Source organism: Alosa pseudoharengus, unplaced genomic scaffold (assembly GCF_046254945.1).
Source record: "Alosa pseudoharengus isolate Yale_2024_CS ecotype anadromous, Long Island Sound unplaced genomic scaffold, YU_APseudo_1.1 YU_APseudo_1.1_scf_1, whole genome shotgun sequence".
In the NCBI taxonomy this organism is placed as follows: Eukaryota; Metazoa; Chordata; class Actinopteri; order Clupeiformes; family Clupeidae; genus Alosa; species Alosa pseudoharengus.
In genome coordinates, this window is record NW_027468564.1 from 50877467 (window position 1) to 50900157 (window position 22691).

Here is a 22691-nt window from a genome sequence, read left to right on the forward strand (position 1 = left end):
ACGGATAGGCCAGATTAAATGACAGTCTTCACACAACCAAAATTGCACAACAAAATATAAATTTAATGTATTCACTAATGAGTGTCTTCAATGCATGTTTTATGTATAAAATAAATAACCTTGCCTATTTCTCCTCTCAAATAAGGCATGCAATCATACAGATTCAGGGCAACAATTACAACCAACATTGTTGTGTGGCAATAAAGCATGTCTTATCTTTTCTTATGTAAAGCTACACCTCATTACGTAGTACAACCCACTACACATTCAGCCAAAGTAGCCAACACATAAAGCGCTCGGTGGAAGTGTTTCAGTGGCCTGACAAATACAAATTCTTTGTGCACACAATATGATAAGTGGGTTCACACAACACCTAGGCCTACAGTAACCTTTAGATATTCACAGTTAAACAAGTTAACACACATGGGGTATTTCTATTCTGTATCCGTTTGGTAGGCTATTGCCAGTAGCCTATCATCATTTGTTCTCGCTCCAAACGAAAGCAAAATTAACTGTGTGTGTATGTGTTTGTGTGTACAGTGTGTGTGCGTGTGTCTGTGTGTGTGTGTATGTGTTTGTGTGTGTTTGTTTGTAGTAGTGTTCAGATGACCAAGGTGATTAGGCTACTATTGCATAAAAAGCAGCTGGATTCCTTTACCAAAAAAAAAAAAACAGGTGACTACTGCAAAATGCACAACATGCTGTTATTTCAAAGAAACATTTCTATAATCCAGAGGAGTGTTAAAGAGTTAGACGTACAGTATTGATCGGGTCAGTTAGAGCATCTGTAGGAAAGATACGTAGAAATACAAAATCACTGAGAACCAGAGCCATCCAATAGGATTACTGATTGACAAAAAAACAGTGCTTTCTAAGGAAGAAGGTGGCTTTTCTCCATATACACACAGCAACAGTTATCTATACCCCTATGTACAAAACAAAAGTTGGCAGTACATGAATTTTTCCAACCACTCAGATACTTGACAATAAAAGCTTACTGGGGGAAACTTTACAAATGTTGCTAAAATTGTATATTTAGTGCAATGCAAAATAAATACAAAGGTAAATATTTCTGAGATTCTCTGTCATATTGATGTCATCAGTCTTCTCTCTCTCTCTGCTCGGGCTGTTAGTTGGGAGCGGGGGGCAGTGGTGGAGCCGCGGCTACAGTGGAAAACTCCTCCCTGGGAACATGGAGGGTCGGTGGTGGGTGGGCGGGCGGGCGGGCGGCCCCCGCGGGGCCGGCGTGTAGGTCGCTGGTCGGCGGCCCGAGAACCTCAGTTGTGCTGCTGGCGCTCTAGCTCCCTCTGGCGGCAGCCCACGGCGGTGATGAGCGCAGCACCCTTGCCACTGCCGTCCTCGGAGAGCAGGAAGGTGACGTCGCACTTCGGGGCAAGCTCCTTCACCGACTGCTGCATGATCCTGGAGAAGCTGTGAGGCACAGAGCAGGAAGTGACATCATTTAAGTATTTGACACATGTAGGGGACTACCTAAAATAACATTGAAATTACATTTTTCATTTTGTTGGCCTAAACCCACGGTCTACTAGCTAGCTCTGCTACAGGTGGCCCACAACTACTGTACTTCGAAAACCACTTTCTGTCATTAATTTTGAAAGTATTTCATCTCAGAAGCTAAATGAAGGGAGAAATGGTACTAGTGAGTGATATTGACCTTTAAAAACAGGACACCAGGTTAAACAACTGGTTAACAAATGTTCTGGCTTCATGTCGCCTTCACTGCACATAGAAGGGTGTGCATCCACCATGCTGCACTCTCTTGCCATGCTGCTATATCACTCACTGTGGATGCAGTTTGTAGAGCGTGCCGTCCACTCCTACGGTGATATCCAAGTGATCTAGGCCCCGGTTCTCCCGAATCTTGTCCACCACCGCAGCCATGCCTGCGCCGCAGATCTGGGCGGCACGACGGGACACGGCCCCGCACACCTCCTTCACAATGATGGAGTCGTCGCAGGTGCTGTTCAGCCCCAGCTGCTGCAGAATGGCCCTGACCTGGAGCAGTGCCAGGCGGTCACTGGAGAGAGAGAGAGAGAGAGAGTCACCGAGATGACAGATGGAGTTAATAACCGGTAATCATCGCCAATGCCCAGTAGTGTCAGTGAAATAATTATATAACGTTGACTGATTTTACGTGTGACTGCTAATAGTGACACTGCAAATATACAAGAAAATTATTCTACCTTGTCTTTTATTTTGTCTTTTTTAATTATTCTTTATTTTTAAATGATTTTACCTTGTGCGTTTTATGTATTTACTATTCTTTTACTATTGCCCTTTTATGTTTTTATTTGTTATTACTGTCTGCTTTTGTTTATGTAAAGCACATTGAATGACCTCTGTGTATGAAATGCGCTATATAAATAAACTTGACTTGACTTGACTGGACTTGACAATTTATAGTGACCGTACACAATAAAAGTAATTCTGGGCACCATTTCAATTTGTTTGGTTGAGGTGAGGAATACCTGGCTTTCTACAGCTCCTAGCTTACACAATTTTTTCTGTCTTGGTTTTCTGAAAGAATGACTTACCTTTCAATTTGTGAGAGGAACTTAGTTTCAAAAATGCCCCTGGTCTTCAGAGTCTCTGAGATCTGACCTCTGAACAGGAATCCACGCTTGGTCAGGTCGATGAGGATGTTTCGCACAATCTCCCCCAAGTACATGCCACTGCACATCTTCTCATATCTGCAAAGTCCAGAGAATCAAGGAATTGAGGAAAACCACAAGGTCAGATACAGTTGTACTGAGCACTCAGCAGGTGAATAAGGAGGCTCCCGAGTGAACGGATTCAGACTGACCTCTGTTTCCCTTCATTGAGTGAGTTCTCGTCCACTGCCCGGTCGTACTGGGTGCGGATGTCGTCTAAGCATCCGTTGTCCCCGAAGGCGCCCCACTCCATGTTAACACACATGCGGCCCACGTCTCCCTCCACAGTCTGAATGTTACACAACTCCTCCATATAGCAGGCGTTACTGCCAGTTCCTAATGATGCCACAAACACAAGGGGTTCGATCAAATTCAGACAAAAAATAGGTACCCCAGCCATCAACTGTCTGATGTACAAACTAAAATAATTCTGAACCTGGCTATAATCAGCTAAACATCTCTTTTATGGTTTATAATAGCCCTGAATACTTAAGGCGATGGCAATCTAAACAGCCAATAACAAAGTCTCAGAGACAACATCCGTAGTACAAATTCACACAAATTGAAGGTCACCCATTCATGGGAGCTAAGAGGTTTACCTGCAATCAGACCAACTTCACAAGTGGGCTCCTCATAGGCACAGGTCATCATGGTCCCCACAGTGTCGTTAACAATGGCTACTACGTCCAGATCAAATTCCTTGATGAAAAACAAAACATTCTGACTCAGAAACACAGAACAACTGCACTCAACTCAATATGTCGGCGATATATTTTTAACACCCCACACTTCAAATCAAGCACAAGATCAAAGCAAATTTTAGGCCCAATCGAAACATCACATCACCTTAGCTGAGCTGACATTTGAATGCACAGACCATTTCCACACAACGATGCCTATGTGTCAGACTAGATGAAACCCTATTAACATTAAAACTGGTGTAAAATCTATCTAACTGTGGCTAATGTGGCTAACTGTTTTACAACTGCATATATGTGTGTTTTTTCTAAAAACACAAACACCCATGTATGTCTCAATTAAATAATAATAACAAGTCCAAAAATACAGGGATCTTGAGTGATTCCATAAATCAAAATGGATGCCAAACCAAATATCACAGAGTAACATTAATGCATGTAGGCTGTTGCTGATACAGGATTGTTTAGTTTCATTTTCTTTATTTCAAATAAAAAGAAACACACACACACTAACAGGGTACTGTTTTCAACCCCTTCCATACTGGATCAGTCAGTAGCAAACACCACTTCAGACACGAATTCTCTTGTTTTTATGTAAGAGCAAACCTTTACCATGGGCAACCTGCAATGTTAATTCAGCCATGCTCTTTCAACAAGATTCACACAAACGGCTTGGTTGACTTTTACCTGTCTCGCTCAGTTAATTCAATAATTTCCTGCTTTTACAATACTTACTGGTTCTTCCATCTAAAAATTGAGGTTGAGGAAATTTTAATCCAGTTAAAATAGAATCAATACAAAAAACACTTAATGCACACACCCAAATTATCGTGGAGGTTACAATGGAATGTTACGACATGAGTAGGATTTTAAAGAACCGTGTGAGGGAATGATATGAGAGTAGAGAATGCTAAACAGACATGTGGCATTATTTTTTGGCTGAGGTCTCTCAAGAGTGAACTATGTGATGGTGGGTGTGTTAACATGTATGTGTCATCTGTGTTAATATGTATCTGAAATCTGTGTTAATAGGTATCTGTAATCTGTGTTAATATGTATCTGTAATCTGTGTTAATATGTCTCTTTAATCTTTGTTAATATGTATCTGTAATCTGTGTTAATATGTATCTGCAATCTGTGTTAATATGTATCTGTAATCTGTTTTTTTGTTTGTTTACAAAATGTGTATGTGTAATGTGTACGTCTGTAGGCCTCAGACGCGGTGCTAGGTGTTCTCTGTGCAGCTTACTCACCTCCTTCCTCTTGATGCCCTCTCTGAGGAGCTCGACCACATCCTCCCCCTCACAGTCCGTCGCCTTGAAGCCTTTAGTCCAGGTCACCAGGATACCCTGCAAGGGGCATCTTACACTCTCAGAGCTTCACTTACATGGCCTTGAAACCCAACACTTTAATGAACACATTAATGAAGCCTACTATGCATTAATGAAGTCTACTATGCATTAATGAAGCCTACTATGCATTAATGAAGTCTACTATGCATTAATGAAGTGTACTTCATACATTAATTTAGTGTGCTAGATATAATTAATTAACCCATTTACGCCTAAAATGCCTGCTAAAAACGCCTATAGAATCCTATGGCATTCTAGACTAAATAACCTTATTTCCTGAGGGTTTTCTGAAAACATACTAAAAATTGTCAACGTCTACCAAAATGTTATATCTAAGCCTCTGTAGCACCTAGAAACATGAAATAAAAAGCATGCTGCGCTACGCAGCATCCAGCGGGAGGGTCAATGTTGCGCTACGCAGCATCCAGCGGGAGGGTCAATGTTGCGTCATGCAGCATCCAGCGCGAATGGGTTAAGTAAAACAGTATAATAGTGGTAGAGTGGGTATGGAAGTGAGTATAATAGTGGTATAGTGGGTATGGAAATTGCAATTACAGTAAAATATGACTATAATTTATATTTATTTGCCTGTTTTTTTTCTTTTTAGAATTAGTATAATTCAGTGTTGGTCCCTAAAGGCTTGCTAAAGAGGGCATTGACATACATCTACATACATATACATTTACATACATATACAGTACATATACATATATACATACACATATACATATACATACACATACATATGGGGATGAGGAGTACTCACTGCGTCCAGGCTTTTCTGCTGGCAGGGGAAGGAGAAGGTGAATCCCAGCGGTAAGCGAGCGTTCTTCATGCCCATGTAGTCCAGGAAGTCGGAGATACAGTACACGATATGATCAAACAGCTGGGAGGAACAAACGCACTGGTGAGTGTGGCCGAGGATCTAACGCAAAACTGCTAAGCCCACTAATGTTTGTCTCAAATACAGATAAAAAGATTACAAAACAAAATATATCAGAAAATTCTGGCAGGAGGCAGACAGAGAACCTAATGACCTCTCCCCATTTGAAGAAAATATCAAAGTATCTTACATTTGTCTGATGGGTTTACGAAAAGAGGTGGCTACAAAGCTATTCAATGCTAAGAGCCAATTTGTCTTGCCATCTAATTAGCCGATGGCCAGACTCCGGCATTACGGCATTTGGCAGTAGCTCAGTCTGAATAATGTCTCTAGGGCAACTGAACATTACTATGAGTAATATATAATCATCATTAAAGTGGTCTGTTGTTGCTTTTGGCACAGCCCACAGTGGTCTAGACTCTAGGACAGTGGCAGTGAGATGACTCAGCACATACTCTACCTCTTCTCCTGTGCCCTGCATGATCTCAATGGGGATGGCGTAGATTTTGTTGTGCATCTCCACGGTTCGCCTCTTGCCACTGCGGATCTTCACCAGCAGAACCCTGAAGTTCGTCCCACCCAGATCCAGAGCTAGGAAGTCTCCGTTCTCTGAGAGGGGACGGGAAGGTAGGGACATGTGAGCACAGGAGACCAGGAGAGAGACCATGCTGTTGGAACGTACATGCTTCACTACCCTTTTAAAATAAGCCACCAAAAACACACTAAATGTAAGTTATGTTAAAGCTAAATTAGCATAGATTAAGTTAGCTTGGACCACAATCAAGCAGCTGTGTGTGTGTGTGTGTATGTGGGGAGAGAGAGAGAGAGAGAGAAAGAGAGAGAGAGAGAGAGAGAGAGAGAGAGAGAAAGAGAGAGAGATAGAGAGAGAGTTGTGCTCATGGGTTGAGTTACAGCCTCTCTGCCTCTCTGGCAGGGGATTGAATCTCTTGGATAACTGCATTATTCAGATTGGGTGCACAAGATATCTACAATCCCACTCCTTTCTGGTAGCCAAACAGCCAGAGCGCTGTAGGTTTTTTTCAGCACTACACTACACCTCCCAGAGAATCCTGAGGAACACTGAGAAAACACACACGACTCGGAAGAACAGTAACTAAACTAAAAACTTAAGTAACTAAATACATTCACACGTAACACATCTACGTCCTTGAACGGTGGGGATTCCTGGACCAGACAGAGTAAGCCCTCTTCAGTCGTTTACTCTATGCCACACATCTTAATCTGGTAATTGGCTAACAGTCACACTGGTAGTGTGGGTGGAAGAAACAGGAGAAGGCATGGCACAGGTGGAACAGACACTACTCCTTGATTAAACACTTTAAAGCAGGTGATGGGACCAGGTATTTGGATGCTTCGTATGTGGTTATCATCCCCAATTTGACCTCAGGTTATGTTCTCCCTTTCTATCTATTGTAATTTGCTTACATTCTCCCCCATATACAACTCTGAAATGTGCATATGGTTGTGTGTAATACAACGTTAAAGGTAATAAAACCTCTACAACTCTGAAATGTGCATATGGTTGTGTGTAATACAACGTTAAAGGTAATAAAACCTCTACAACTCTGAAATGTGAATATGGTTGTGTGTAATACAACATTAAAGGTAATACAACCTCTACAATTTTGAAATGTGCATATGGTTGTGTGTAATACAACGTTAAAGATAATAAAAGCTCTACAACTCTGAAATGTGCATAATGGTTGTGTGTAATACAACGTTAAAGGTAATAAAACCTCTACAACTCTGAAATGTGCATATGGTTGTGTGTCATACAACGTTAAAGGTAATAAAACCTCTACAACTCTGAAATGTGAATATGGTTGTGTGTAATACAACATTAAAGGTAATACAACCTCTACAATTTTGAAATGTGCATATGGTTGTGTGTATTACAACGTTAAAGGTAAAAAAACCTCTACAACTCTGAAATGTGCATATGGTTGTGTGTAATACAACGTTAAAGGTAATAAAACCTGTTCACGTTTCACTGTTCACGTTTGTGCAGCTACTGTCCACTCACCTGACCCATCGGGGGTCGTGCGCACAAACGTGGGCAGCATCTTGACAGTGGCGGTGCTGTGCGAGTCCTTCCCGAGGCCCCTCTCGATCTCGATGCGCATCCGCTTCTTGACCTCCAGCAGCTGGGCCTTGCTCAGGCGGAACTCGGCCAGCGTCTGGGCGATCTGCCGCGTCTGGTCGGCCAGGCGGTACGCCACGGCGGTCACCATGGCCGCGCCCTTGCCGCTGCCGCTCTCCGAGAGCAGGAAGCGCACGTCAGAGTCGGGCACCAGGCGGCGGACGGTCTTGTGGAGGCGTCGGGCATACCTGCATGGGCACAGGATGGGTTAAATGTGCCAGTGGTGAAACTCATGGTAGCCTGCTATGGGCTGTAACCATAGATATACAAAAGAATATAGAATATCTATATCTATGCCTGTAACTCTGTTGTAGTGCGAGGCTGATATTCTGATATTACCAACCATCCACTAACTCTGCTAATGAGCACCAAACTGCCTATGAGTACTAACCTCCATAATCAGTCATGGGTTATGGGGAAAGAGACAATATGCTAAATGATGTTTTCTTAGGGCAGCCATCACTCACCCCACTTTTGCTTTCTAGGAGATTTAAACCCTCCTTACCTGCTTACTATGCCACACTCTCTGGCACTGACAGACCTCCCATCTCCTCCATGCTTCTCTATGTCACTGATGGCTCTAAGCCCTTATCCATTAGCCCTTATCCAGAGCTCACACGGAACCTCCGCTATAGGGATTCCAGGACAACGGCCACTTTAAGTCAAGCATACCTATGGGTGAACAAGTGAATGTAGATAGTTTCTATATATATTGGATTAGAATACTACTAGCACCCATTACCTGCAGAGAAAATATTCTTCTGAAGGGTGTTATCAATGTCATGCAATAGTTTTGCATTTACATTTAGTTATTTGTTTAGCAGACGCTTTTATCCAAAAGGGCCATTCATCCCCTAGCAACTGAGTGTTAAGTGCCTTGCTCAAGGGCACAATGGTGGAAGCCGGGAATTGAACCCACAACTTTCAGGCTACTGCACGCTAGCCCAGCTCCTTAGCCACTGCATCCAATACTACTGAACCACTACAGCGGCAGTTCCATCGGCCCTCCCTTCAGCGCACTTACTGCGGGTGCATCTTGTAGAGTGACCCATCGATGCCCACGGTGGTGCGCAGGCGCGGCACGCCCTTGTTGTCCTTGAGGCGGCTAAGGATGGCTCCCAGCGTGGCGGAGATGAGGTTGGCCGAGCGGAAGGACACGATGGTACAGACGTGCTGCACGGCCACGCAGTCCTCCTCCGACGGCTCCACGCCCAGACGCGTCAGGACCTCCTTGGTTTTGCTCAGGCCTTCTTTGCTCCTGGAAATCGCAAGACGAATCAAATCGAAAGACAAGAATCGGTCAACTGGGAGTTCTGGACCTCCGCCAGATAATATATGTGAGCAACCCATAACCTTGACAGACTCCTGGCTCATACATCAGAAACTATTTGAAATGGGAAATAAACTCCACTCACATAATAAAAAGGCTCTACTTCCTTAGGGAACTGAAGAAGTTTCATGCGAGCAAACATCTGTTGGTGCATTTCTATGTTGTGTGAAGTCTATCTATCTAATTATAATGATGTTCTAGTATTCAGAATAAATTATTCTCAATCTACTAAATGTATTTATTTTCATTTGCATTTGTGAAATGACCCACTGAACAAAATGAACTTACTTCTCCATGGCAGACACGTGCTTGGTCTCGATCTTGCCTTTGGTCAGGAGCTCCGGGGTGATGCGTCCCTCAAACAGCTGACCCTCCTTGGCCATCTTCACCAGAATCAGCCTGACCAGCTCCCCCATGTACATCCCACTCGCCATCTTCTCAAAGCTGCCACACACACACACACACACACGCAAACACACACACACACACACACACACACACACACACGCACACATTCACACACACACAAACACACACCCACATATAGTTACTATCAACTCATCAAATATATCTGACAAACTCACCACACTCAACTTAATGATAAAGTGTTCATGTTATTTTCTTATTTTAAAGTTACTAAAACAGTAATGGGAGTTACTAGGATTATTTGCTTCAGTGACTTTCCATGTGCATTGCAGCAAACTCCCATAAGGATCTGCATGTCTAGACATTCATAACTAAAACCATAACACTAAATTGAGCTGTGTTTTGACGGGAGTAGTCATTTACGGCCACTCATAATCCCGCTGGACAGTGCCCAGTTGCTTACAGCTGTTTGCCAGGGTTGAGGGACCCGCGGTCGATCTCACGGTCAAACTCGGTGCGGATGTCCTCCAGCGAGCCGTCGTCCCCGAACGCTCCCCACTCCGTGTTGATGCACATGCGCCCCTCGTCGCCCTCCACCAGGTCGATGTGTCTCAGCTCCTCCATGTAGCACGCGTTGGTGCCTGTGCCTAAAGGGGAGAGTCATGTGACAACGATGACTGAGGCGCTCACGTCACCACTGCCTCCCACCACAGCACACATGGGGCCCTCATCTGGGGGGACAGCACATTTGATGCAATATGCACTACTGTAATTCAATATGCACTGCATATAATCAAATCTACAACCCCCAACACCCAATATCAGCTGCTTCCTGTTGGTCTGACACGTATCATTATATTGAAATGCATATACGATATTTACATTAATATACATATCATTTCATGATAGTATAGTTCAAGAGACGTAAATACCATTATGACTTACAACTCAACGTTACATTTATATAGCACTTTTCTCAACACTCAAAGTGCTTCACATGGAAAGGGGGACCTCACTAACCTCCACCAAACAACAACAAACATATGTTACACAATCTTTTGTAATGTGATAACATACATCCTCTCGTGCATGTTAATGCATCCCAAGGGGTCCCTTAAAAGGCAACAGATGCATGACATAGCAATCTCATTAGGATGCTCAGGTTTCTCCATGGTGCACAGTACTGTGCAGATTCAACACAAGATGAGTGCACTGTGCACTGGTACTGCAGTCTTCACCAACAGGAAGTGACTGACCTATGATGATGCCAACTTCACAGCGCTGGTCATCAAAGCCACACGTCATCATGGTTCCCACTGTGTCATTGACCACCGCCATGATGTCCGCGTCGTAGTCCTGTGGAGACACTCGCTTTAGTGTTCGCTTTAGTGTTCGCTTTAGTGTTCGCTTTAGCGACTTTTGTTTCTCCGAATCTGAGAGAGATAGTCACCCTAAAGCATGCTTACAGTACATAAAACAACAGTGATGACGAGTCAAGTTCCATCTACTAAGTAATTAGTCAAATAATGAAATGAAGTCAAATAATGAAATGAATAAGTCAAATAATGAAATGAATAAGTCAAATAATGAAATAAATAAGTCAAATAATTAAATGAATAAGTCAAATAATGAAAATGCTCCCCCACACACACACATGTACACTTACCCCGCGTTTTTTGATGGCTTTGTTAAGAAGCTTGACCACATCCATGCCCTCCACTCCACTGACTTTGAAGCGCTTCGTCCACGTCACCAACACTGCCTGCAACCACCACACACAAACGCATACATACCACAGGTCAGCAAACTTTTTTTTTCGGCAAGAGCGTTCCTGACTCTTTCCCCACCACCACAGTGGTGCAGTGATCTTTTGAAGACCTGGTGTTGACTAAATGGATCCCGTGGGTCTGCCCACCTCGTCCAGTTTGGTCTGCTGGCAGGGGAAGGAGAACGTGAACCCCACGGGCAGCTTCTTGTCCTTGATCTTCTTCTTCTCCATGAAGTCCCCCAGACACTCTGCCACGTGGTCAAACAGCTGCACAAACAAACACACTAATGAGCTCTTCCTGTACAACAGACTTTTATTTCTGTAACCACCTTCACTTCAACCAATGAAAGGTAGTTATTGTTGCATTTTTATAGATTTTTACTTCACCAGTTATAAAGTACATGCAAGAGTACTGTTCTAAGTGTCTCACTGTTGAATCTATTTTGAATATAGATACTCTTCAACACGCATCTAAATATCTAAATAATCAAAATCTAAATAATATCACAGACAATGTCCTTGAGCAATTGTTTTATGTCCAATGTCATATTGAATTCATGGGCCATGCCTTTATTTTGCAACAGTATTTCATTACAATACTATTACACATACTATTGCACTGTCACTGTCACGTGGATCCCCACAGGATGCAGGGGGGGTGGATACACAGTAGCAGTATGAGGTGGGCGCGTAAACACCACCATGCTGTCGGCAGGTGGCCACTAACCACTCGGTCTCGCCACATACTTGCTGATAGGTCACATGTGGCTGGCAGGTGTGTGGACTTCACCGGCGACATGTAGTGGGCGCACGTGAGCTCTGGCCGGGCGAGGCGCTCTGTACCTGCGTTCCGCTCCCGTGGATGATGTGTTCCGGGGTCTCGTAGACCTCGCTCTCCATCTGCACGTTCTGCTTCTTCTCGTGGGACACCTTCACGCGCAGGATACGGAAGTTGGAGCCTCCCAGGTCCAGAGCTATGAAGTCTCCCTTCTCTGTCGAACAGACAGAAATCCATGACACGATTAACAAATATAAACATTTCATTTATATGACTTCATATTCTGATCAATACTGATTTGTGTAGTTTAAAAACTGATCTGATTCGCTAAGTGCTGTAGGTATGCATTGCCCAATCCATAGTCAGATGTGAGTGGTTAAAAATAGCTGGTGATTTTGCCATGGGTTTAAGATTGACCTATGGCTTGTACTCTGTCTGAGAGTCTCAAGTGGATCGTCTCCCCCTGCTGTGTGATTCAGTCTATTTATAAGGTGAGACTTGATTATAGTCAGCGCCACAAACCCCCATTCCCAACCAAGGCCCCCTTTCCCGGTCACACTAGGCTGGCCCCTGGCATTTTGGGACAATCGCCGGCCGATATTTCTCTCTGGCGGCTGTGCTTACAAACAAGGGGGAGGTAATTTGAGCTCCTTTTGCACAGGGCCAAGAGAGAGCTGCTCCAGAATAAATACAGTTGGCACACAGCCGACACAACGTGAAAGAGAGACAGAGAGAGAGAGTGAGGAAAGGAAAGAGAGAGAGAAAGAGAGAGAGAGAGACAGAGAGAGAGAGTGAGCAAAAGGAAAGAGAGAGAGAAAGAGAGAGAGACAGAGAGAGTGAGGAAAGGAGGGAGAGAGGGAAGGACCAGGAATGTTGAGCTTACATGACATTTCCTAATCAACGTAAATGCCTGGCTAATGATAAGCTAGCATTTAAGTGACAGGATACCAAGAGCTGCTTGGATGTACTGTACAATGCTGTGCTGAGCTGAAAATGCTAAGGTAGCTTAACTTTCACACTATCTTATTAAATGATATTTAATTTTCAGTAGCTCCTGTGTAACTGAGTAGTAACTGTGTCTCCACATAGTTGAGGATAGTTTTCAGGCACTATAGAGCTAGATTATAATAATGGCTACCATACTTACAAAACTGTGAAAGTACACTGGGCACTGCTAAATGTCACAGGCATGTGCAGTTTAATTGGCCTCTTATTTAGTATTGAGATGGGTTGGGTAATCACTGCATTGAGTAATTGCTTGCAAAGCCGAATTTTTTTTAATCTAAAACAAACACTTTGCAATAATCTACAAACGATATAAATGTTTCCATGAGGAGTGCATGCAAGGATTGTGAACAGTATGGGAACACATTCTGAAATCCTGACTTGTATATAGGACTGCAATCAATCATCAAATCAATAAAATTGCGCCATAGGTCCATTAAGCCACTAAAAAGGTTGATGCCATTGAAGTGTTTGAGTATAAATTGTGTCACAAGAGTAAAGCCGCCGCATCCACTCTAGCATTTGAGCAGAGAGTAGGAGTGACCATCTGTCCACCAAATACTACTGTGCACAGACCTCACAATGTTATCTGTGGGCAGCCTTTGTGCAACGGCTGGTATTGGTGACCACCCCTCCCCCCCGCACCCCCCCATCTGGGAGTCCTAGCAATGACATTTGCCATTTAGATCTCTGCCTGGCCATTGGTCAATCCTTCTGGCATGCGCATAGAATCCACTCACAGCATCGAGCCTTCCCACCTGATCCAGTGATGAAAGGAGTCAGGGGGTGTAGGGATAGTGTTAAAGCTCAAGATGAAGACGGAGAGAGAGAGAGGGGGGGGGGGGGGTAGGGTCAACTGGAACGAAAAGGAAGTGGACACTGTTAAATGAAATTCCAGCTTACATAAACTGAGAATGCTTCCTGCCTTGACCGATAAACACAACCTTTAATTATGTCTTCAATATTGGCATAGCATGATCCCCAGGACCTCTCATACCCTGTATAGTGAAACTGATCAAACAACCAGTCAGCAGCTGTGTGTGTCTCAAACAAAGCAAACCCCCCTCAGACTCACTCCTCAGGGGCAGTGTTCAGCTTCACACAAGAGCCCTACACATGTCCACTCATAGAACCCCCACTTCTGACCAAACATCCCATCACACCTGCTGTTCGTATGGATTGTTTAAATTCTAATTTCCCATGGGACACAATGTTTTCTTCCTGCAACTGACCCCTCAGCAATGTACAAAAGGGCATTTCATTCTCGTTTAAGCTAGACTAAATTACATTTTAAGCTCTTGGGTTTCCATTCACTTGTGTGTAGTATAGAACTCATGCTACACTGCTGCATTAAGTGCAACATGTCCTATACCTATTATCATAACCTACATGCATCCCATAGATTACACATATAATATCAAACATTGCTGTGAAATAGGACAATAACATTCATACATTATAGAAATACATTTCCTCATTTTGTAATGTATACATGTTTGATCTTCTTTGAATACATACCTTCTCTACATGACAAGCACACTGAGACCATGCTTTAGTCAGAACAATGGAGACAAAATGCCATATGACCAGCCAACCTCAAACACAGGGGCCACCTCCAAAAAAGGGTCCAACCCCATCACAGCTTCTGCCTCTAATGCAGGAACACACACAGGAACCAATGTTTGTGTGGGCTGTTGCAGTCTTTGTCTGTTTACATGGCTGAATATCAAAATGTGAAGGCTATTTGCTCATCCACATGAGTCCTACTGTGGCAGGTCTGACTGTATTTTCTGTGCTTTCTGCAGTAATCTAGTGGGTCAGCATCCATCTGAGATGCTGTCGTTGGTGTGAGAGCGATCACGAAGCCCTTTGTGCACCTACCAGAGCCATCGGGGATGGACCGCACAAAGGTGGGCAGCATCTTGACGTTGGAGGTGGGGTTGGTGTCACGGGCCAGACCGTTCTCCATCTCCCTTCTGAAGCGACACATGATGTCGCGCACCGTCTCGTCCGAGAAGCGCATGGCGTACAGGTACTTATCAATCTAAACGACAAACAAGAGGAAGCACAGACAGGTTGGACAGGTTAGTCCTGGTATGTTGGCACAACACAATATAATTTTAATACATTATAAGAGAAACTGTTGGCGGTATTTGTTGGCAGAAAATATTTGACGGTATTTGTTGGCAGAAAACCCATCATGAGTGTGGAGGGGGGTGGGTCTAGGACACCAGATACCACTGAGCATTCTGGAGGTGTCGTGGGCCTAATTCAATGAAACACCTAAGGAAAGGTGCCTGCTTGATAACCAGTGAAATGCTCTTGAAGGCTGTTCTGTTGTGATGTTTTTGTTAGTAAATTGTTAGTGATTTTGGTTTTGACGGTAAATAAGCTTGGTTGTTGATTGGCCGCTGTATAAAATCCCCTACCTAGCAAGAGTAATTTAACATCTCTCCTGTGTATATTTCAAACATCAATCACAAAACAATTTGTGACCATAAACTGGGCCTACTGAATTAATTGTGGGAACATTCACAATAGATTACCTTTCATACAAAATATGCTGTACATGTGTAAAAGATTATGACAGCCATGCAACATATCCACATGTATGTGGGAAATGTGTCCTTGAATCCTGTGAATCCTTCATCATTGCATCATTTCCTGTCACTCTGGGCCAATGAATAAGACGCCGCTTAAGGGGCCCCATCACATCTGCACTGCAACATCTGAACCTGAGGTATGGCCCATCTGCACGTAGACCAGTCTGGCATGCTTCATTTACAACTAGCCCGATTTCCACTTAATTCTGCCTTTCTCTTTAAACATCACGACAACGATATCGTGTTTGGTTAAGTGATTCAATGTCGGACAGTCATTTAACTTATTCATTCGTATTACCCAGTGCAAGTATTCCGTGTGTTTCATTAAAATAATATGAAACATACGGCCCTGTGTTTATGGGGAGAAAAACGTAAAGTCATGTTAATAATCCGCTCTCGAGAGACAGGAATGGCCAATCGCGGTCAATCCTTTGAGCAAGCAATTCGTGGTCTGCGGGCTGGATGTGAAGATGAACTCACGACTCAAGACACCTGTCTGCTTCCGCGTCTCCACAAGCTCCTGTCCACACCCAGGATACAAGAGCCTATCTTTCGGTCAAAACACCAGGACTGGGCCTGGTCTGTTAAACTGCATTCAAACTCATGTCCATTTTGACCTCTCAGAGATATATGTTAGATAGTACATGCAACGCCCAGAGGAAGAGCATTAGTATGCTAGGGACATGAGCCGGTATGGCTGTAGTATTTCGACAGAATTTGCCATGGTGATACAAGCGGCATTCGCCAATCCCTTACCTTTTTTGTGCGGTCATCTTTAAGCTCAGTAAAGTAGTATGCTAAAAGCTGTGCAGCAATCATCGTGGATACTCTTCTACAGGCTGTCAGCAGTGAAGCCGAGGGCGCAAAAGAGAGACAGATAGGCTATCCGCCTCGCTGCGTCGACAATTTGATTGAGAATATCAGTGATTACGCTAGCTGTACTTTTGCTGACCAGTCACACTACTAGCACTGGAGATGGAAAGGACAAGAAAAAGCTAAACGACGTTGTGGACTTTCGCAGCCCTTTCACGCACACTTCTAGGAGAAGCTGTCACGGCGTCTGTAAGTAAATAGCGGCCCAGCCTGCAAGCTGCCCTTGATGCGCAGCGCGTCTTTCTCACTGCGCCGGAATGGTGGTCCGTTCGTACTACCCAACCCCCTGGTCGGACTCTTATTGGCTGACACGGTGGCTACGCACAGCTACGACAGAGAAGAGTTGAGGCAGAGAGGGCGCGCAGAAGGCGAAGGAGGGGGTGTCCGGAAAAAAAATCATGGATACCCAGGCATTCAGTGGTGGGGCGCACGTTACGTCTGTCACGTTGCTGCGGATGCCCCAAGATGAACGGTGTTTAGGGGGGGGGTAAAGATTAGTTGACGTCATACCCGCGTTCCACGTCACGTTTCCCGTTACATTGAGATCATAAAGGATGGAAATCCTTGTGATGTTGGTGACAAGATCAGAGCACGAGACTGGGATGCAGTAGGGAATGCAGGAAGATCTATTCTTGGACGCATGACTTATCCCAGGAAAATGGCCTATACACCTCATTTAAGGCAGCCCATATGTAAATAATTGCTTAGAGGGTTAGATTAGATTTATAGGTATGTTTTAGGCTGTGTTCATATAGTTCAGTTCACAACTTGAATAGCTTTTAACATGACTCAAATAAAGACTACTCAAAGAGTAGGCTACACTACGAAACGTAATGTACTCAAATGTACCTTAAATTACTCCTGAACATACCAAACCCGCTTCATTTAAATTCAGTGGTCCTTTAATTTGTTAAACAAGCTCTTCATTTTACCTTAAATGTAATTTTAAGGAGTGACCCCTTAATCTACATTTAAGGTGTCAAGTCAGGGGTTCCCTTTATTTGTTGTGATTAAGGGGGTAATTAAAAATCATTTAAGTATATCTTAATTTTATTAATTCAGGGATTCCTTGATTAAGAGAGGAAATTAAGGGAAATCGAAAAAGTAAGTAAATTCAGTAGGCTTTTCTCCTTAATCAACCCTTAATCTATGCACATTTCTACCTAAAAACTACTTTTATAGAATGGTTTTAAGGTCAAAAGTAAGGCATTTATAAGGGCTGAAATAAGGGGTTTTGTTTCGTAGTGCTACAGCGAAGTACTTCAATAGTTAATTCCTCCGTCAGGTAGTGCTTCCCATTCAGCCTGCCCACCGGATCGCATGCGCATCCGCAGCAGCAAGCTCGGTTGACCGTGTAACAATAGTCATCTACAAGGACGCCCAGGGGTGGGGTCGTGTCTTACTATCCACGTAATGGGCCTATTTTAATTTATCCAGCTGGGAATTAATTAACCATACCCCTGACACTGCACACAAATTAGAAATGTAAAAAATAATAGCCCAATATTTTCCTTGCAGGATGGCAACTCTGCATGTCTGAACTGGCAGAGTACTAGCAGTCAAATCTATTCACATTCTTCTATTATCCCTTATGTTTGAATGCAGCAGCAGCAAGAAAGAAAAACACATTGGTATTTGGCTGTTATAAAAGTAAAAGTCATTTTAGTTGGACCAACATTATTTTATTGATGATACAGAGCAAAACACAAAACAGTGCTTTCCTACAGCTGAATGAAAGGTTTGTTTCAAGAGATTAGATGGGGATTAGTCTTTCTTTGAAATCCTCTCTTCCCCAGCCAGAAATACTGTAGCCTACGTATGTGCTTTCTTTATTCATCAGATCCGACCAGTATATCGTGAAAGTGCTCTTTCAGTCAGAAAAAATAATAATAATTTGTCACATTATTTGCAAGGTGGTAAAATGTCTGCGATCCAACTATTATATTCTTACTAATGTTGTCACTTATGTAATGCAAAATGATCTGATATAAAAGCATTCCATAGTAATAATAGGTTAATGACATGGTGGACATCATATTTTATGATCATGGTAGGCGCTTGACATTTTAACCCAAGGGAAAATAAACACTACAAACAATACAAGTAAACAATACAAAGTAAACCTATACAAATATTTATACATATTGCGAAAAAACTAAATTTTTTTCATATGTCCACTCCAACAGACCTAGCCAGTTGCCATGAAACATCTTTTTATCCTAATGTAGATTAAACAAAAATATTGACAAATTATTTCATGATGAAAAACATGCATAACTATATATCCATGTTTCAACATTGAGTCATTCATTGAAATTTCATTTGATTTTTAGGCCTCCTGAAGCAAAGTGATTGTGATAGGCCTACTGTATACAGAGAAGCCCATCTCTGAAGGACACTCAAGGTCACTTGTGTCCACATTCTCTGATGGAGATACCTGTTGAAGCTAGGGCTGTGTATTGGCAAGGACCTCACGATAATACGGTAATAATAATAATAATAATACATTTTATTTATAAAGCGCCTTTCTTACCCATGGTTGCTTGTCACGCATGGGGGGACTGCATGTGGCGTTCGATATCGAGAGCACAGCCCTAGTTGAAGCACCCCTGCAGAGGAGCAATAAATCAATACTAATAGGACCTCTGTGGGCTAGCAGGGCTTTTTGATATGACTCACTTCATCAATGTGTGATACGGTGTGTTTCTGAGAAAGGACAACACTAACCCAGAAACCCAATATTTTCTTGAACACATAATACAAGTCAGTGACTGGACAGTGAAGGAACTTTACATTTAGCCTATAGAAAGTTTGAGGGTATATCAAAACTATTTCTTGAATTGGTATCTTTCATAAGGGAACACGATCAAGAACCTCACAAGCAGATAGGCATGTGCTGAAAGAAATGATATGCCTGTTGCATTGTGTGATTTTTCTCATTATATATGATCTGCACTCACAACGTATTTCTTTCAAACTACAGAAAATGTCCGTACATAAAGTATAAAGTACAAAGTGTCCTTTATGTGTGCATAACCACTCATATTCACTGCTACTGACTTGTAATAAATCAACCTCAATTTCAATTCTCTTCCCATTCTGTCATTACTGAAAAATTAAGACCTGATGTCCTCTGCAAGAGACATATGATAAAACATAAAGAACTTAAAAAAACCATGCAACATGCTTTTTTCAACCACAGTACTTAAATCATCTCAACAAATCTAGGCTGGGATCTAGGACGATATACAATACAATATGTCATGGCTATCTGGACTGTTGAAACCTATAGAATATCTCTGCCCTGACTAGTTGTTGTGGTGGAGCACAAAATGACTAACTTCTCTGTCAACCACATTATTATGCTCCAATAACCTCTTTCACCTCCCACAATCAGCCTGTGTGTTAGCGCACTGACACATGTAGGCTATTTATTATGACCGCCGCGCAGCGAAGACCGGGGTACACGAAACTTGGTGGGCATGTAACCCCACATGGATAGCATGGAACCATCGTTTTTCGTTTTGATCTGTAGCCCCCCCGCTGGACTGGACCCCCCGAAAGGAGGGTAGGGCAGACACAGTTTTCTGGGAATATCTCGAAAACCGTAGGGTTTAGGAGGACCATTTTTTTTTTGTATGTTGATCTCAAGGGGCCATGTCAACCCATTCCATAACCACTCATTTCATGTATAGCGCCACCTAGTTAAACACAAAAAAGTAAAAATGAGGTGTTGTAATTGAAGGTATCTGTGACCTAACATAGTCAAAACTGCACGAAATTGGAAGTGTAGGATCATTATGACACCCTCTGTATGCACGCCAAGTTTCGTGGAATTCCGTTCATGGGGGGCCACACAATAAATTAATTTATGTTACTATACACCAACTGGCCTGTAGGTGGCCGGAGACAGTTTTCTGTGAATATCTCAAGAACCGTAGGGCCTAGGAGGTCCACCTTTTTTATGTATGTTGGTCTTAAGGGAGCATGTCAACCAATCCCATTACCACTTATTTCATGTATAGCGCCACCTAGTTAAAAATTAAAAAGCAAAAAATTATTTTCATCACAATATTTCTGGCTGACAAGGTCAAAACTGCACGAAATTAAAAGTGTAGGATCATTATGACACCCTCCGAATGCATGCCAAGTTTTGTGTACTTTCGTTCATGGGGGGCCTTACAATAAAATAATTTATGTGTACATTTAGTGGCGTACACCAACAAGGATTCCCGGGACACTGAAAGACCGGGGTACACAAAACTTGGTGGGCATGTACCCCCACATGGATAGCATTTAACCGTCATTTTTCGTTTTGATCTGTAGCCCCCCCGCTGGACTGGACCCCCCGAAAGGAGGGTAGGGCAGACACAGTTCTCTGTGAATATCTTGAGAACTGTAGGGCCTAGGATGACCATTTTTTTTCTGTATGTTTGCCTCCAGGGGTCATGTTAACCCATTTCATGTGCACACATGTGCACAAACAGATACACACACACACACACACTTACATTCACAGTAATCATACGTATGACACATACTCACACAGTAGACATATGTACGCTTGCATGTACAGGCACATACGCAGGCACACACACAAGCACGCACACACACACCCACACTCACACACATAACATAAACATAACACAAACAATCAAGAATTTCTCAGAATTATGAACAGGCAAGATGGAGGTGGGGTTGTATAAAATTAATTTTACATGTGAAATCTATGAACTAATCATGTTTTGGTACTTGTTGTCTAGCAGATACCAGTGAGAATTGAGTGTGGATAATGCAATTTAGTGAGACAGTTAGAATCATATAGGCCTTTCAGCGTGATTTCTTTTTGTGGAAAAAATGTGCTGGACTGGGCGGCGGTCATATTTTGTACCGCTCTGCGGTACATCTAGTTTCTGCACAAACTGTACTGATACCTTTAGTTACTATTGTGATATGCTCCGCTTGAATGTCAATTTGGTGACATTCACTGGATGCTTTTATAGTGACACTGTGATGTGTCACCAATAAAATAGAATGGAACAGATGGATGAAGTCACTCATTAGGCCTATTGGCTGAAATACACCTGAGAGTATTTCAGGTGAGTCGACACATAAGACCAAACCCAAAGAAATATGTGACGGTCATGTGGAAATATCTTTAAATGACTTACTTGTATACGTGAGAACAGCTGGGAATTCCTCACGATGTGCAATGTCCAGCTGTCCTAAGATGCCATGCGACCAGCCCACCACCCTCTTATGACAGGAGCTGCGAAAGTTTGATGATACAGGAGCTGTATCATCAACCTTACAGGGTCTTAGCAGACCCAATTATATATAACACAAATATCAAATAATTGTGTGTATTTGTAATCAGATTTCCCTTCAAGGACACTTGAATGAGATTATGTTCTCACATTGTTTTTTTTACTATGGATATTTTGAGCACTATCATGTAAGTACATATTAAATACTGACATTTTGTGCAATGAAAAAAAATCATATTTACAGTAAATACTGCAAATCACCAAATCACCCTTCAGTGACATTTGAGCTGGTCAGACCAGATTTTTTTTTTTTTTTAAATGTTGCAAGTAGCCACCAGAGGTCAGTCTTCACTGCATGTTTACCATGGTAAATGGGCAAAGCAATGGTTATTATCAGATATCCAGTGTCACACCTACTTTTCATCTGTTTCTGATGATCTAAATACTGCATGCTTTAAAGGAGATTTCCTGGAAAAAAAGAGATTATTTTCTCATCCAGTTCTTTTTGACATGGTAGAGACACAATCGGCAGCAAGCACAATCATTGACAATATCAGCAAGGTGCATGAGGGCACCACAGTGTCTCATAGGGCTGTGTATGACGTCTTGTTTCATGATAATCCCAGGTAGCACTGTAATCCATAGTGTGTGTAATCTTCAATGGCATCGCCTGTATGACCTACCTCATAGTGATGAGACACAATTCTATGTTTGGAGAAGTGGATGTGGATTAACAACAACATTCTGAGACAAATTCAACTCTGCTTCCAGAGAATTTTACGTAAAATAGCAATGAGAGTGTAGATTAAAGAGTTCTTGTAATTTTACACACTTGAAAACACTGTTAGAGAAAGAACTGTTCAGCTGCATGTGAGAAATGTGAAGATTGTTCATTGTTCTTCAAAAGAAAAAGTATTTAAAAAGTATTATTGTAA

At 42.6% G+C, this 22691-nt stretch overlaps 1 protein-coding gene across 1 annotated transcript; it reads right to left on the bottom strand.

Annotated features, from left to right (window-relative positions):
• Positions 1-42: 42 nt before the first annotated feature.
• Positions 43-16797, bottom strand: LOC143132098 (hexokinase-1). The gene is made up of 18 exons (XM_076291461.1): positions 16373-16797; positions 14895-15057; positions 12074-12222; positions 11378-11497; positions 11129-11224; positions 10719-10818; positions 9926-10109; positions 9385-9540; positions 8791-9024; positions 7650-7954; positions 6066-6214; positions 5489-5608; positions 4624-4719; positions 3272-3371; positions 2825-3008; positions 2556-2711; positions 1805-2038; positions 43-1431 (listed from the first exon to the last, which is right to left on the bottom strand). Exons 1-18 carry the CDS (start codon positions 16433-16435, stop codon positions 1278-1280), a joined length of 2763 nt encoding a protein of 920 aa, XP_076147576.1. The 5' UTR covers positions 16436-16797; the 3' UTR covers positions 43-1277.
• Positions 16798-22691: the final 5894 nt, after the last annotated feature.

Coding starts and splice junctions, on each gene's coding strand:
- LOC143132098 (XM_076291461.1), bottom strand. CDS start 16,435: ATGATTGCTGCACAGCTTTTAGCATACTACTTTACTGAGCTTAAAGAT. Junction 15,058..16,372: donor AAGATGACCGCACAAAAAAG/GTAAGGGATTGG, acceptor TTTGTCGTTTAG/ATTGATAAGTACCTGTACGC. Junction 12,223..14,894: donor GTCCATCCCCGATGGCTCTG/GTAGGTGCACAA, acceptor TCTGTTCGACAG/AGAAGGGAGACTTCATAGCT.